Source organism: Phyllosticta citriasiana, assembly GCF_038021145.1.
Source record: "Phyllosticta citriasiana strain CBS 120426 chromosome Unknown IWZ02scaffold_24, whole genome shotgun sequence".
Taxonomy (NCBI): domain Eukaryota; kingdom Fungi; phylum Ascomycota; class Dothideomycetes; order Botryosphaeriales; family Phyllostictaceae; genus Phyllosticta; species Phyllosticta citriasiana.
This window is the reverse complement of record NW_027117301.1, coordinates 26,025-41,206: the sequence shown is the minus strand read 5'-3', so window position 1 is coordinate 41,206 and position 15,182 is coordinate 26,025. Positions and strand designations below refer to the sequence as shown.

The 15,182-nt window shown below is 52.8% G+C and overlaps 3 protein-coding genes across 3 annotated transcripts; 2 read left to right on the top strand and 1 right to left on the bottom strand.

Moving 5' to 3' along the window:
• Positions 1-412: 412 nt before the first annotated feature.
• IWZ02DRAFT_161201 (uncharacterized protein) lies at positions 413-1,213 on the top strand. Its single transcript, XM_066762068.1, has 2 exons — positions 413-517; positions 602-1,213. Exon 2 carries the CDS (start codon positions 692-694, stop codon positions 1,052-1,054), a length of 363 nt encoding a protein of 120 aa, XP_066617561.1. The 5' UTR covers positions 413-517; positions 602-691; the 3' UTR covers positions 1,055-1,213.
• Positions 1,214-5,874: 4,661 nt separating this feature from the next.
• On the bottom strand, positions 5,875-7,876 carry IWZ02DRAFT_437847 (uncharacterized protein; the record flags this gene model as incomplete). The annotated part of the gene is made up of 7 exons (XM_066766664.1): positions 5,875-6,426; positions 6,482-6,529; positions 6,634-6,672; positions 6,735-6,844; positions 6,865-7,137; positions 7,190-7,553; positions 7,685-7,876. 7 exons carry the CDS (start codon positions 7,874-7,876, stop codon positions 5,875-5,877), a joined length of 1,578 nt encoding a protein of 525 aa, XP_066617560.1.
• A 1,520-nt stretch (positions 7,877-9,396) lies between these two features.
• On the top strand, positions 9,397-10,432 carry IWZ02DRAFT_466084 (uncharacterized protein). The gene is made up of 2 exons (XM_066768486.1): positions 9,397-9,981; positions 10,050-10,432. The coding sequence occupies exons 1-2, from the start codon at positions 9,568-9,570 to the stop codon at positions 10,344-10,346; spliced, it is 711 nt and encodes a 236-aa protein (XP_066617559.1). The 5' UTR covers positions 9,397-9,567; the 3' UTR covers positions 10,347-10,432.
• The last annotated feature ends 4,750 nt before the right edge of the window (positions 10,433-15,182 follow it).

The following is a 15,182-nucleotide window of genomic DNA, read 5'->3' as shown; positions in this document are numbered from 1 at the left end:
CCACCAAGACCACCACTTCTTGCCCCACGAAGCCGAGCGCCTCTGCGCCGCCAATGTCGGCTTCTCGCGCACGCCGAGAGCAGTATGGGGTCGTCGAGTAGCAGCAACGGTATTGGTAGCGGCAGTGGCTGAGGCTGCCACAAAGCGTCGTCGCTGTGCGAGTGGTCGGGCAGCTCGTGGCGCAGCCGCGGTTTGGCGCATGAAAGAGGGCGCCGTCAAGAAAGAGACCTTTCGCGAAGGCAAGGCTATTGGCATCGTTGTTTGGCAGCCACTTGCTTGATACCCACTTTCCTGTTTCCGACACCCATGGCCGTATACTGTCTTGCCTGTGAGTCTTGCAATGCTTGAAGTTTTTGCGCGCGGCATCTGATGAGCTGCGCACACTGACATATTACCACCATCACGACGTCAGGCACACTTCAATTACGCAAACGACTCCTCATCCCCTCAAGCAACACAGCCCTCTGCTATCAACAAACTCATAATGAGCTCGCCGCTCCTTCAAGCGTTGAACAAGGTCGGGAATCTTTTGGCACTTCGCCCAAAGTCCGTCAAGGCGATTCAACTTGTTATGTCCAAAAGAGACTAAAGCGAGATCCAGGGAGTCCTCAGCCAAACGTAAAGATAGCCCGAGCGACTGGATCGATTTGATAGGAAAGGAAATGGCTCCATCAATCGCAAATGCGCGGAGATGTGTCGCCTCATCCAGCAATGCCTTGTTTTCCCAATTCAGGCCTCCTCGATCCAAGTGACCTTGGTGATGGCTCATTCGAGAGGCCTCGTGCCCTTGTCGCCGCCCGTCTGGCTGCGTGCCATGTCCCTTAGGAACCAGTGTCCCCTCATAATGAACCATTCGCCGTTGTTGTTAGGTGGGATCATGCCATACCCTTTTTTTGAAATCGGCAAAGGATTAGACGTCAACCAAGGGCATGCAAGCCCCATCCGTCTTGAGAATGCAGTAGAACGGCTGTGGTTGGCGATGAGCAGCAGGATGCTTGAAGTAGGTAACTCGACTCGTGACGTAAGAGCGGGGAAGGCAACATCGTTCGAGTAGTGATGAGAGAGATTGTGACGGCGAGCGAGGCACAAGCAGACTACCCGTAGGTAGGCTTTTTCAGACTTGGATCGGCGGGGGCGAAAGCAAAGGTGGGCGGACGGACGGAGTTCGTGATGGGCCAGCAGGGAGGGTCAAAGGCAGGGAAGAGATGAAGGCAACGCGCGAACAGCTAGCTGCCTGGATGGCTGGGCGCGGGAGTCTGGGAATTCGCCGATTCACCACTACGTCTACCACTTTGCTGCTCCACTGCCTAACCAAAAGCTCTACTAACCGAATGCTTCTGCTTCACATTCTTTCTGTCGCGCAAATTTGCTGTCATGCCGACCGAAGTCTTTTTCGGAACAACAAGAGTCGGTAGACAATTAGGGAGGAACATAGAGGCAATGGAGGAGCAGCCAACCACGAGCTATGCAAACAATAATTAGACGGCGCACGCAGGCAAGCAAGCTGCACGCATGAGAGTCGCGGGAGGCGTACGTAAGTAGGTAGGTAGTGTTGGGATACCACTCGCCACGTTTCTGCAGTGCAGACACACACGATGGACTTGTTTCGGAGCGGACGAGTGGACGGCAACCGACGGACAAGAAGACGGGGAGAAGAGCGCATGGAGACCCAGTGTGCTGTACAACACAGTGGCGTCCTTGAGTGGAGAGATGGAACTGCCATAGTTCTACCTTGTGCAAATACATAAGAGATGGATGCCACGCACGAATGCTGCTTTTTGGCGTTAATTGATTATCCTGTCGTGTTGACCCTCAAGCGGCCAACCACTTGCCGTGACCATAACCATATTCGAGCCATAAAACCGCGCAACGGTGGCGGCAGCTGGGAGCCAAAACGCGGAAAGACATATTAAGACCTGGCCAGGCAGGGAGGATGAGAAAGCGTAGGCAGTCAGTCCGGTGCAAGTCTAAGAGGTTGCAGGTGTAGGTAGGCCATGGAAACAAGGTCCGTCTGTGAGAAACTAGCCGTATGTCTCTAGACTTTGTTTGCCCACTTAACGCCGTGCTGCGCCCAAAGCATCCTGTTAAAAGACGGCGGGAGAGGAGGTTTCTTGACAATGTAGGAAGATGACTTATGCGATCGTGAAGCCAGAGATTACGAGGCTGCTGCTTTCAATCAGATTTGGGAAGGATTAGTAGAAATCTTAGGACAAAGGCTCTCTCTCTCTCTGCTTCAGCATTTCCCCCTAGCCGTGGATACTCGTCTTCACGACACTCAGCGTGATAATAATGATGTAAGCGAGGCATGTTCGACGTCCCATTGATGCTTTACCCGGTAGTTTGAACTACCTTTTCTCGAGCTCGAGTACCTTCGGAAATCGAACCCTGTAAGTAAGAGCAGCTCATCTCATTGTCGTCAATCGTTTGTCGTCCGTTCATGCAGTACTTAAGTACCTACGTTTGTTGTAGTCTCTGCGCTACGGAACAGCACGACCAACCAAGCAGGCAATGGCTGCATCAGTTGTTTATTTTACTGCCTGCCTGCCTGCCTGCCTGCCTGCCGGAGCGGATGCCAATAAGCGATTCTTTCGGCACACCTGAGTATACCGGTAGCCCCGTGCTGCACGTATTGTGTAGATAATCGCCGTGGCGTCGGAAGAGGATCTTTGGACAATGTGAACAGTGATGCCAAATGCGACGGCGCAGAAAGGTGGGACAGGATGTGCGAATGCTGCTTGAGTGGATTCAAAGTCTTGAGTAAGGAGAAGGCAGTTTATCGTCGGTGGAGGCGGCGGCCGTTTTGGTGCCGTTTCTACGTCGTTCGGGCAGTGGTTACGCAGGCGAGGGGCATCTGAAGGAGCCGGGTGTTGGGAATGCATTGGAGATTCGTCGTTTGTGGAGGTTTGGTCGGCCGCCCTGCCAGAGCCATGATTCTCCGACTGCGCGACTTGATGTTAACGGCAGCCGGCTCGGTCCAAGGGCCTCCGCTGCTGTCCGGGCAGCGATAGAGAGTAATGTGAGGTCGTGGACGATGCAAATAATGCACGTCTAACCAGGTGGCGAGCGGGACGAGGTACAAGCAGCGGATTGAGATTGCGTGGCGAGGTCGTAGGCCGCCGCTGAGTTAGAAGTTGGCAGTTCCCGTCACGGGCATTCGCAACGAACCAGCTGGACGTTTGAAGTTGTTGATTGGGGCCGATCAGGGTGCCGCGGCGTTACAACTTCCAACGTCTGGCTTTTCATAGATGCTCTCAACGTCGCCCAAAAAGGCAATCGGGCCAGAGGCATGAGTGACATGGATGATGGCATCGATTCAATTACTCGTCCTCCACCGTCTGCCTGATTTCGACGTCCCATCTTCAACTGGTCAACCAGAGGTGTCTCTGCAGACAAATGCGGCCAGGATCTGCCTTGCCTTCGAAAAAGTGATAGGATGAGACACTTTAGGCTGGGGCTTCGCTGCGCGCCGAAACAGCATTATGGCAATCTAGAAAACGCCTTGATCAATGTGCAGCACGTCTGAGGGTGGCGGCGGCGGCGAAGGCGGGAGTAAGACCGTCCAGTTTCTGCTACTTCGCTAGCAGCAGCGCGTGGAACCTATTGAACAGCTCCCGGATCTGCTTGAAGAATGGGACCTCGAGTCCAAAGGTGCCGAAGAGCTTCTTGCCGGTTGATCAGCTCATTAGTGATGGCGAAAGGGAGGCCGTCAAACTTCAAGTCCTCAAGCCAGGCGGTGCATCTTGCCCACCGACGACACGACCGGATCAGACTGAGGAGGGTGGGGCGTAGTGTGGCGTTGTAATCTGATATGGAAGAAAGGTGCCCGCGAGAGGAGAAGGGTAAAGGCTGCGTGCGTGCGTGCACATCGATTGAGGCGACCGAAGTGTCACTTGTCGAGAAAGCGAGTGCGAAAGCAGTCTGTCGACTGCAAGTTTTAGTCAATTTTGAATGAAGTTAATAATGACGTAATGGAATAGCGTAGCTACCTACCTCGCATCTGGAAATCCCAATCTGCACACAATCCAGAGCGTCACATGCTGCCCATCGTACCTTTCCGGGCGTAGTAGAGGACACGCAAAAACATCGAAATGAGCGACAAATCTTCTGGTCTCATGTGCAAGAAGGACACTGATGTTGTCATCAATAAGCGAGCTTAAGCACCGCTGCGAAAAAACCTTGTGCTGTAACGGCAGCGGCCTCTTCTAGCGGACACCTAACGACACCAAAGGAGACAGACAGATGTGCAACACAGGAGGCACGTAGGAAATGACTTGTTCCCAGAGCACACTGATTGATCACCATGTACATTGTAGCCGCCAATCTCATCAAGTCCAATGCTAACCGGCAGGATATTGAATGTCTCAAGGTTTCAAAGAGTGATGAACCGATTCCTAACAGAACTTCGACCGCAATCTTGTGGAGCCTGAGTTCTAGGTGAACTTGGACTGTGACAGCTCTTCAGATACTCAGAGCTGCCGAAGAATGCGATCCGAAAATTGCTAGGCTTCACTGACGAAGAAATCCAATTAGTTCATCAACGATCTTGATTGTAAGCTTTTGAGTACCGTGCACCAAGGTAGTAAAGGATGAAGTGTAGCCTTTAGACGAGCGCAGGGAGAAATCGTGCGGCAGTTGACAGCCAGGCAGGGAGTCTAGAAGACGTCTTCAAACGTTGACATCAATCAGACACTATCGTGGCAGCCGGTAGCCGCCCATATCTTTGAGTCGACTTGAATTCCACTAAAGACCCGCGGCCAGGCTGGATCAAGTTGAGGAAGTCAATAAGGACAGGCTTTTCAGTCCCATGACAATCAGATCGCCTGGCCAGGGACAAACTCGCAGCGACCACCACATCCGCCTCGACCTCGATCTCGACCTCGACCTCGATCTCGACCTCGACCTCGACCTCGACCTCGACCTCGACCTCGACCTCGACCTTGTCCTTGTTCTCTGACGTTATGAGCCATATTGGGAAAATGTGTTTCAGTTGCCTTTGCGCGATGCTCCGTTCTTGAACGGTTGAATTTTGCGCTTGTTTAGGCCAGCGCGACAGACAGCTTTGAGGAGCCCGATGCGCTCAGTCCGCGAATGCTCGGTTAAAGTTGTTGCGTCAACGAGGACGGCGCAGGGCAAAGACTGCGTGGTGTCGAGCTGTGGTTGAGAGGGGCTGCCGGGGCCCTTTTCAGCCACATACAGTATGCCATTGGGAGCCAACAGGAGTAGTCAGGCTGTTCCGCATCGAAGTTTTATCAAAGGATACCAATAATCTGCAAATTTGAAAGGCACCGGCTATAGCCTCAAAGGCCAAAGCAACAGTGTTTCTTCCACTGGCCACATTGTTCTTGGGGGCTCAGAAATGGCTGGTATAGATGTGCAGGATCGAGGAGGATGTCGACACAAACGGGCATCGGTCAGCGGTGGCTCATGGCAGAGCAGCCAGCCTCGGTCGACAATTTCGCCTCATCAATTTCTCCAGTGGTCGTGATTGCGCTCAAAGAAGGCTCTAGAGAAAACAAATGCAGTATCAGCCGAGCCATTCGTATCATCTTGGAGATAGAAGCACTAACCAAGTCGTAAGCGTGGCGCTCGGTCACCCACAGGCTTTGAATCCGAGCTCGACTGCGCCAAATAGCTTGTCGAGTTGTACATGTCGGCTTTCTTGCGGTTCGCGTTGGGAATACTGAGATACAAGTGGCTATGTGTTGCGAGATTGAGATGCAGAGCCAGCATAGTGGAGCCACGCATGGCTATGTTGGTGCTGACTTATAGCAGTGTCGTAAGTAGATCAATGCACTGCCATCATAGCGCTACACAAATGATGGTTGTAGCCGTGTGCATGATGACGTTGTCAAGAATTTCATCAGCGACGAAGGGTCAGAACGAATATTCGAAATTGTTGGCCTCTGCGGGCGAGGAGCTGATGTCCAGTCTTGGTCGAATCCTGGCAATTGTCGCTGGCTGCAAGCTCAAGTCTGGAATGTTGACTACACGTACATGGATTAAAACCAAGACCGATACCTTTGGTGCCCTCGGAATAGCTGTGTGCGAGCTGTCATCGTTCTCGCTGAGTAGATTTTTATTGGCAGGCTCAGGCGATGGAAGAGTGTTGACGGGCCGGCCATGCTCCACCTCAGGGCTGCCATGTCTGGACGATGCTTCTGGATCTTCACTACCCGTTTCCGAATCGCTGTGTTGTATGAAGGAAGGATCAGTGTTTTCTTTGTTCTGGTTAGCGTCTTCATGATGGAAGGCGGAAAGGCTGTCAGGCTCAGGCGGCTGCCGCTGGGTTCTGCTGCGCGGAGCCAAGTTGAAGGGAGAGAGGTGAGCTTCTGGGCCCTTGCTGGCGGGGGTAGAATAGGCGCGCTGAAGACGGACTCGTTGAGGTGATGTCGCCGCGCGTTGGGAAACCGAGTCATCGGGCAAAAGCTGGTTTTTGGTCAGAAAATGGAGTCAAGGGCGGCACTGCGAGCCGACAACTTACGCGTTTCTTGGTCGGAGGCTGATGGTGCTCGAGTATGCGCTCTGAGATCTAAGCTGATTGAATGGTCGCCTTGGGAGATGTGCATATCCAAGAGAGTCCCGAGGAGCGTGACACATTGATTACCAGACCTTCCAGACCCAGCTGCCACATACAAGTACGCCTTCGGCCCATGCTGGCTTAGATAGCTCCATCTTCGGCACAACAAGCCCCACAGGCCGCACTCGATGCCTCAACTTTCTTCTCCGCAACGTACGTGTCTCGATCTACGAGCTATCCAACAGCAATTGCATAAGCCGCGACTGACTGACCAAACAACCAAGGCATCGTCGTAGATGTTCACGGTCAGAAAAGCGAAAAGTTTCACTTGTTGGTCAAGACGTTACCGGTGGAAGACAGGGCGCGCCCGTTGGAAATGTTCATGGATGTTGACAAACGGGCGCATTGAAGAGGGGAGATGCGCCGAAGGATTGACGAATGGACGAACCCAAGTTTGTACACGTCGTCGTGCTGGACAGGAGTTGAATTTGCGATTTGGAGCGGAAGCAAATGGGCGAGGTAGATGCGATGAAATTTCGCGATGCAGCGTTGAGAAGGGCGAGGGCTTGACGTTGTGGTGTTGATGTGAGGCGGCGCAGCGTCAAGCGGAGTGTGCGCGTCTTTGGGAAAGAAGAAGGTCAGCTCTGCATCATGTTTGGGTTTCAACCCCACTGCCCTCCCTCTTCTCTTTGACCGCCAGGCGTTTGTGCTGCGTCACAACCTGGGCCTTGGTCCTCCCCAAGCGCTCCGCAATTGTCTTGAAACCGAGCTCCTCATCATCGCGCAGCGTCAGCAACAACGCATTGTCCTCGGGGGTCCAGATTCGGTACAACTGTCGCTCGGCAGACCGCTCCTTAATATATTTGATGCGCCCGGCGACCGTCTTGTCTGTACGCCCAAGCCGCTCCGCGATGGCCGCGTAAGGTAGGCCTTGGTCCTTGAGCTCCAACATCAGCGCTGTGTCCTCAGCAGTCCACGGACGACGGTGGCCTTTCGTTTTGGCCACGGCCGCTGCCCCCGCTCTATTGTGCCGATGCTGGATCCTCGTGGCATTTCGCAAACGTCGCTGGTCTTTGATCATGTATCGTCAGAGTCGAAGTCGGCGGCGCTGGGCTGATTTCGCGGTCGTTAGCTACCATTTCCCTCTTTTTGCCGTTAGACACTGACCTGGGCCGCAGAGTAGCCGCCTCCATCCTCATCCTCCTCATCTGCAGAGTCGCTATCAATGCTCATGTTGTCGTACCACTTGATTTCCGGCAGGCTCCTCACATAGCCGTAATCTTCGACGACCTCAAGCGTTTCGAAATCATCGACATCGGTCACCCGTTCGCCGTTCGCCGTTCCTCTCCCTCTCCTCATCTCATAGCGCCCTGGCTTCCATCTCCTGCACCATTGCCGTCCATGTCGCCTTACGCTTCTTGACCTTTTCCATGGCCTTGTGGAGATTGGGGTCCAATGACTCGTCATCAGAGGAGCGGGCCCAGCAGTGTCTTGACACCTTTTCGCGGATCTGTTGGATTCGGTCGTTTTCTTGGAGCCGGCGCTCCAATTCTGCGTTCTGTTCGGGGTCTTAAGGTAGAGCCATGAGGACGATGTTGTCAATAGGCGTCGGGGTTCGGGGTGCAGTGCGCTGTCGGGGACGCGGCGGGGAGTACTTGAAGGCGGGGACGAGGTCAAGAACGAAGACGAGAGTTACACGCGAAGGAATGTGAGCTGGAGGAGCTGGAGCTGCTGCTGCTGCCGTGCACTTTTGATGGCGAGAGTAGAATGGACGTTTGTTGTTGTCGATGAGGGCCTACGCGTAGCAAGGTGGTGTTTGGTTGTGTCATTGCTCGGTTGTTGAAGCACTGTTCTGTCCGTTTGGTTTCCGGCATGGCGGGGTGAGGTGGAAGTCGGCTGTGCCTCACCTAACGGGCACGGCTGTATGTGTTTTGGCCCTTTGACAGCGCGACGTTGACGCGTTGTTTGGGAGCAAGGCTCAGAGACAAGTGCGCGTGTCTGGTTGTGTTGACGGTAAAGTCGTGGCCGGCGATGCGTTCGGTCGCGAAGGGCAACGGCCAGCAGCAAGACAGGGGCCAGCAGATCTGTACCCCATCGACCAGGGGGCAGCAAACGAACACTCCACCACCCAATCTGCTACGCCTTCGCTCTTTTCCCGGTTCCGATTATTCGCTTCACACACCCATCTCTCAGTTTTGCGCTCCTCTCATCACCGCTAGCTGACAACTACAAGACAGGAATAGAGGCAACCAAGTCACAAGACTATCGTTGTTGCCGACCGCTGCTGGGTCGCTGTGCAGGCACATGATCTCTCCCCCGAGGCGTGGTAAGGCAACCAGGCCCCGCATGCCACTCTCGACAGAGTCAAGAACTAGAAAGGAAAAAGATTGATAATTGTTCTAAATACCTACCAGTGGATAGTGTGTTGGGTACAGGGCTGCGACGGACCATAGCATAGACTTAGTCTCTCCGGTCGTACCAGAGATTCTCCCGCGAGTATCGGATCAATCGAGGAACAAAATTGACGGGAATCAATTCAGACTGCGTACGCGGGCGGTCACGACTTGGATGTCCAGCCATTCAGCGTGCTTTCTTAGCTCGTTGATTGCCGCAAGACGGCTGGGATTCCTCGTCCGAAGATGATGCTCGGCTCCTGGATCGATAACTATAACCGCCGCAATTAAAGCTATTGAGCTGATTTTACGTACTCTCAAGGTTTTGGTCAGTCTTAATTGGAGAAAAAGATTAATTTGAAGCTGTTCTCATGCCACCTTAGTTCCTTGTTCCACCTAGCATTCATCTACGCAGTGAGCACTTTAATCAGCCTTAAAATTGTCACCATGGAGTATAATAAAGGACAGCCGCGAAGACTATCATTTGTAGCTGACACTATCCCGTCTTATAAATAGTAGAGCCCTTCCCGATTCCAATCTGGTTTGTCCGATCTAGCTTGCTCGTCCTTGCTTGCCCACCTTCCATCGCCCCATTCAAAGTCCAATCCTCGACATGTGTTGCACAAGGCGCTCTAGCTTTTTGTCCCCAGAGCTGACATGCTCCGTGCGCAACTTTATCGCCTCATGCAGGTCATCTGCGGCCCTCTGAATGTTTTCCATCATCAACTGGACCAACTTGTCCTCATTTCCAGTGACCTTCTTTGCCGGGGCGGTGGTCGGGGTCATGCTACGCCGCGGGGCTTTGCCCCTGATGACGGCGTCCTTGGGGACCTTCTTGCTGTCCGCATCGCGACGATTGTCCTTGACGTTCCTTTCGATAGACAGGCGGACGGGACGGCGGCCGTCTGCGACCTCATGGTTCCTACCGTCTCCAAGAGCGATGTGAGAGCGCTCAAAGGCGCTTCTGTCCGACGCAATCTCGTCGATCTCTTCGTCAGTGAAGATGGCCTCGTCCTCGGATTCCTCGCTTTCGACCCACTCGCTAGTCTCAGACGAAGAATTATCGGCCTTCTGGTGAGTCCAAAGGCCTTCATGTTAGTAGATGCAAACCTTTTCTCGAAAAAAAGGAACGAACGTACGATGGGGGAAAAGACATGGGTGGTGCAGTATTTCTCGCCCGGCCGGGCGAGCTTCCTGCACTGTCTGCTATGATCCTGGATCAAGGAGTTACATTGGGTGCGGTCGTGAATAGTGATAACCATGGTGAAAAATATGGTTTGGCTTTGGACTTGTTATTGTGGTCGTGGTTGTCGTTGTTGAGAGATGAAGTTCTTGTTTTCGTTGTTGTCGCTGTTGTCTGGACTGCCTGGCTTAGGAGCAGAAAGACTGAATATGTATCTCTAGCGTGCATCAAGTTTTGGATGGTTGCTATCTAAGCGGCTCGACCTATTCAGGGCGGAAGAGGCCGATTAGAAGAAACGGAGGCTGGCTAGTTGTGATGATAGTTGCGGAATCCGCCGGCATGTTTTAGATGGCCTGCGACATGTGTTTACGGAGGCGGCCCCCTTTTCCCCCTATTCCCGCGGACAGTGGGGGCCGTAGGTAAAAGATTTTCAATCTCCTTAAGTATATGGGATCGCCTTAGCATGCTATTCCTGAAAGCACCACTCAAAAATCATTCATCCCTCTTATCTTTCCCTTTCATCTCACATCAGACAATTCATTATGGCTAGCACCGAGGAGCAGGACTGTCTCGGAATCACTGAAAGACGTTTCTTCTACTATTCCTCCGTCTGGTAGACAAACAGCAAAAATAACAGAGAGGCGGCCCAAGACGAGCTCGACGCCATCATTAAGCGCCTAGACGCATTGCTCATTCAGTGTAGCACCTCCACATCCTCCACCACAACAGCCACTAACAGCATTACATTTGCGGCACTGTTCCTTACGCCAAGGTCGATGGGTTGCATGATTAGGGATGTACTCTACGCCTAGATTTGGTTGATTTCTCCCGCGTGCCGTAGAGGAGGGAGAGCGTTACTAGTGCATGCGTAATGGCTCCTTTGTTGCTGTTCTTTGTTGATAAGATGGATGGATATTGCGGCGGTTGCTGGGATTCGTAACGTCACTATCGCTCGCTTTTTCTCCATGTTGATTGCGCAGATAGTCTTCAAAGAAAATGATTCTTGAGCACATTAGACTTAATATGCCGTCCATCTTTGGGCCCGTCGACGCCCGTTATGGGCGGGGTAGAAGGATTTGATTTTGATTCCTGATTGCCAACTGCTAACGGAGAAACAAATCATACCGACTTTAGCTGCGCGCATCATTCTCATCATGTAGTGTGCATTGTACCATCTGCGTTAAAACGGTGGCAAATCAAGCGCCCGAAGGACTTGATCAAGTCGTGTTTAATGAGCATGTTGCGAGAGATGAATTAGCGGATGAGGGCCGCTCCTCACTGAAAGGGCGTCGCTTCGCAAACAGGAAGCAGTTGAAACAATGACTCGGGATGCCGTATCAGTGTCTTCTCTATCGCTTAGAGAGTGTAGGCGGCTAGATCGCTCTTACATCTCCAGCAGCGGACATTGACTTTTTCCATCGGCGGCCATTAACGGGAAAGGAGCTGCGTTGTTAGTAGAAATCAATCTCATCGTCACCCGCAGCAGCAGGGTAGAAAATAATCGCGTCCAGTCTCATTATTTTGATGCGATGTTGGTTATTTCATTCGCATATCGGGCCAAACAACTGAAGCCAATTCCATCCTACTACTCTCTACTCCGCTCGCCTTTATCTAAAAGGGCAAGTTGGGGCTTTTCAATGCGCCATTCCAACCCCAACTCTTAGAGATTCCTCGCGGACTCCAGTCAATACCACAGTCGATTGTTTGAACTGAGCAAACGCGCTCTCTCGAACCATCATTCCCAGTCCCACTCGCCATTTCTGAACCGCGTGTATCGGGGCTTGCTCTGTTCGATGCCCTGTACGAGGCGACCAATGAAGCTGAGAAAGACGTAGAGGTAATAGCTGATGATGAGGACGAGGAAGATGGCGCCAGCGAGAAGCAACCGGTCTCTGACATCGTCGTTGTTTTGTTGCTGCGTACGGCGAGTGGCTCGAGGCATAATTTCTGCGAGAAAGCGCTATCAGTCTTTCATGTACAAGTTATCAGTGAGCTAATGGGACACGTACTTGTGTCTGGAAAATGCCAGGTCGGGAGCCGCAGGGAATGGTGTTCGGTAGTGGAGAGGGTTGCGATACAATCAATGCCTAGAGTTTCTTGGAAGAAGGCTTAAGTATCAAAGTAACGCTTCCAACGATGGCAATTGAAATGACGGAAAAGATCCTGCTGCTTCCAGGCGGTGTGAGAGAGCTGCGCCGCAGTCTTGCGCGTTGGCTTGTGTCGTTTGCAACACTGTGTGTCAGCCTTTGTTGCAATTTGGAATCGGGGTTAAAGCTCCGCTCCGACGATCCGACGATAAAAAATTGAAAGACGCGTTGAAACATCAATGCGCTGAAGCTTCAGAGCCTCTACACTCTACACCTTTTTCATCACGGCCTGCAGCCCCACTGGTTGGTTCGTTCAATGTCGCTAAACGTCGGAAAACCTGCAACATGCAGATTGCGTACCTGCACCAAAAATGGATCAACATAGACCGATGCTGCTACTACTCTTTCCATCAGGGCAATCCACTCGTCGCATGCGTTTGTAGCCATTCAAGAGGTGCAGGTCTCGCGGGGGCCATTCCAGTGCAGCCACAGCGAAAACGAGCCCCCTGTCTTGACGTATAATAACGTCCCGGCAGCTGCAGTCTGCCGTCCTGATCCGTTAATTCTGTCCCGGCGATGAGGATGATTACTTATGGCTGTTGTGCACAGCCTCCGCCGGTCAAATCATGACTGCGTGGAGCTAATAAGAGTGCTTGCGGTCTCAATAGGGAGAAGAGTTGCCTTGTATACGAATAGCTACATCCTCCGAGATCACGGTCCCCGGGCGCGCGCAAAGCCTTTACACGGCAAACGTGGCGGGAGCTCCCACGGGTTTTCCTCCATGGTGTTAAGCCGTGGACGAGGAGGTACATGGGAGCAAGAGGCAGGAGGAGATAGCACCGTAGACAGTTCGTCAGCTCTCCAATGCATTATATTGCTACCTATTGAGCACATGGCCACCTCATGTGTTTGTTCTCTTCAGTATTTTTGGTTAGATGCCATAAAGTGATGCCGCAAGAGAAATAGAATAAAGCAAAAGCCAGCCAGGTCTGCTGCTTCTTGAGAGATGGAGATCGCACAGAATTTATCACTCAGCCCTAAATGATGGGCTTGATGCGGAGATGCAGAGCCCTTTATAGCTCTGGAGGGGATCTGAAATACCTACTCGAAGACGTTGGCTGTTAGAAATGGCGCCTCGAAAACGGAGAGATTGATTAGGAAATGAGCGCTCGAATTACCTGCTTTTGGATATATCCTCCTCGTCATGCTTGTCATAATCGGCATCGTGGTCGCCCTCGTCGTACTCATCATTGTGCTCATCTTCCTCGTCACGATTGTAAATCTCATCATCATCATCATCCCACTCCTCGTCTTTCCCATTATCTTCACTCTCTTCGTAGACTTCATCTTCTTCGTCCTCGTTGCCAACTGTCGGGGATGATGACCTTCCAATCCTGCGGGCACGCGCACTTTCAGTGGATGGCCGATGCTTGGTGTAGTTTCTCTTGGGAGCACGAGTGACAGTAAACTTACGTGTGACTGAAGGCGTAGGCAGCTTCTTCATCGCTGACATGCGGGGGAGACGTCCTGCCGACCCTGTAGGTACGCGCAAGGTTAGTAAATAGCCGACGCTTAGTACATGAGCGACAGAGGACTCGCGTGTGGCTCGACGGATACTCGACCGGCAACGGGGAGGACCTGCGGATTGCGCGCGTTGTCAGACTGGCCGATGTTTGAGCAACGAAGAAGAGACGCTTACATTGTCGAAGTCTGGGAGTCGTTGGCGCTCCCTGAAGACATTTTGGAGTATGGAAATGGGCTAGTGTGGGAATGTGAGGGAAGGATAAAGGTTGTTGTTTTTCTTTGGTGTGGACGGTGGTGTCGACGTCCAAATACTCCCACCGCACTGCACGAGGGCACCACCTGACTCACCTCAACACCACCCACTTCCCTCTCTCGACTTGCATTCAAACCAAACACCGATCAAGGCGCCTTAGACGCGCGCATCCTCTGCAACGACGTCTGCAATGCAACACGCTGCCAGCACGGTGTCCACTCAAGCTCTACAAACATACTCCCCGGAGCACGCGGTCGCCTCTTCCGGTGTCGCACAAGTCTGGCCTCGCAACCCACGCCCAAATTGCCTCTCCATCTTCGGTGCCAAATTCTTCATCGCCGATTGTATCCTTCAAGTCGCTGCGGTGCCCATCCATTGATCCCACAACTCGGCCGCGACCGTGAGTATACGGGGCCTTTTGGCAAAATGCCAACGACCAAACGAGGACACTCTGGACGTGGCTGCGCCCTGGAAAATGTCGTTGCTGATTGTCCTCCTTACCAAGTTGGATCCAAGACACAAGGATGCTGGCTTGCCAACTTTGGAGCGGCCGGGGCCACTCTCAATCATCTCCCAGATCACCATTGCTTTGCACAGCCCTCTCCCGTTGCCAGGTCCTCCAACGTACTACGACCCAGCTTTGCGACATCCCGTAGACTCAAAGAGACGATAGCCGGCTCGTGGCGCCTGCCAGCCTCATGTTTGCGAAATTAACATCACGGATAGGGCGCATTTCATCGGCTTCATGAAACACAGGCATGGAGAATGTCCCAAGAAAGGGCCAGAGGTAACAGCCGACAAATTTCAAAGTGGGCCGGTGGGTCGATCGGGATTTCTCAAAGAATTGGCGTGCCACGTACCGTCAGCGCAACGCGCTTCTGTGTATTTCAAAGGCTCATCGGCAGCACGCTCGTTGAGGAGGGTTTCTGCAAAATGAGAGGTAGGTGTATGCCTGTCCGACTGGAATGGCCGCGGCCCAAGCCAGACAGGATCCCGGCTCAGCGAGAGTCGTCATCTTGTCCGTCAGCGGACTACGGGTGCCTGGTGCATGTACTCGAGTCGACACGATGAGAGCCATGATGCAGCCAGCACCCGTCAAGATGGACCCGCAGTCGTTGTCATAGCAACTCACGTCTCTAGGCGGCTCGGAATTGCCCGCATCCAACCCCAGTTCCAGCAACACAAATGCCGCGGAAAAAATTCTCATTGCAATCGAAGCCGCTCC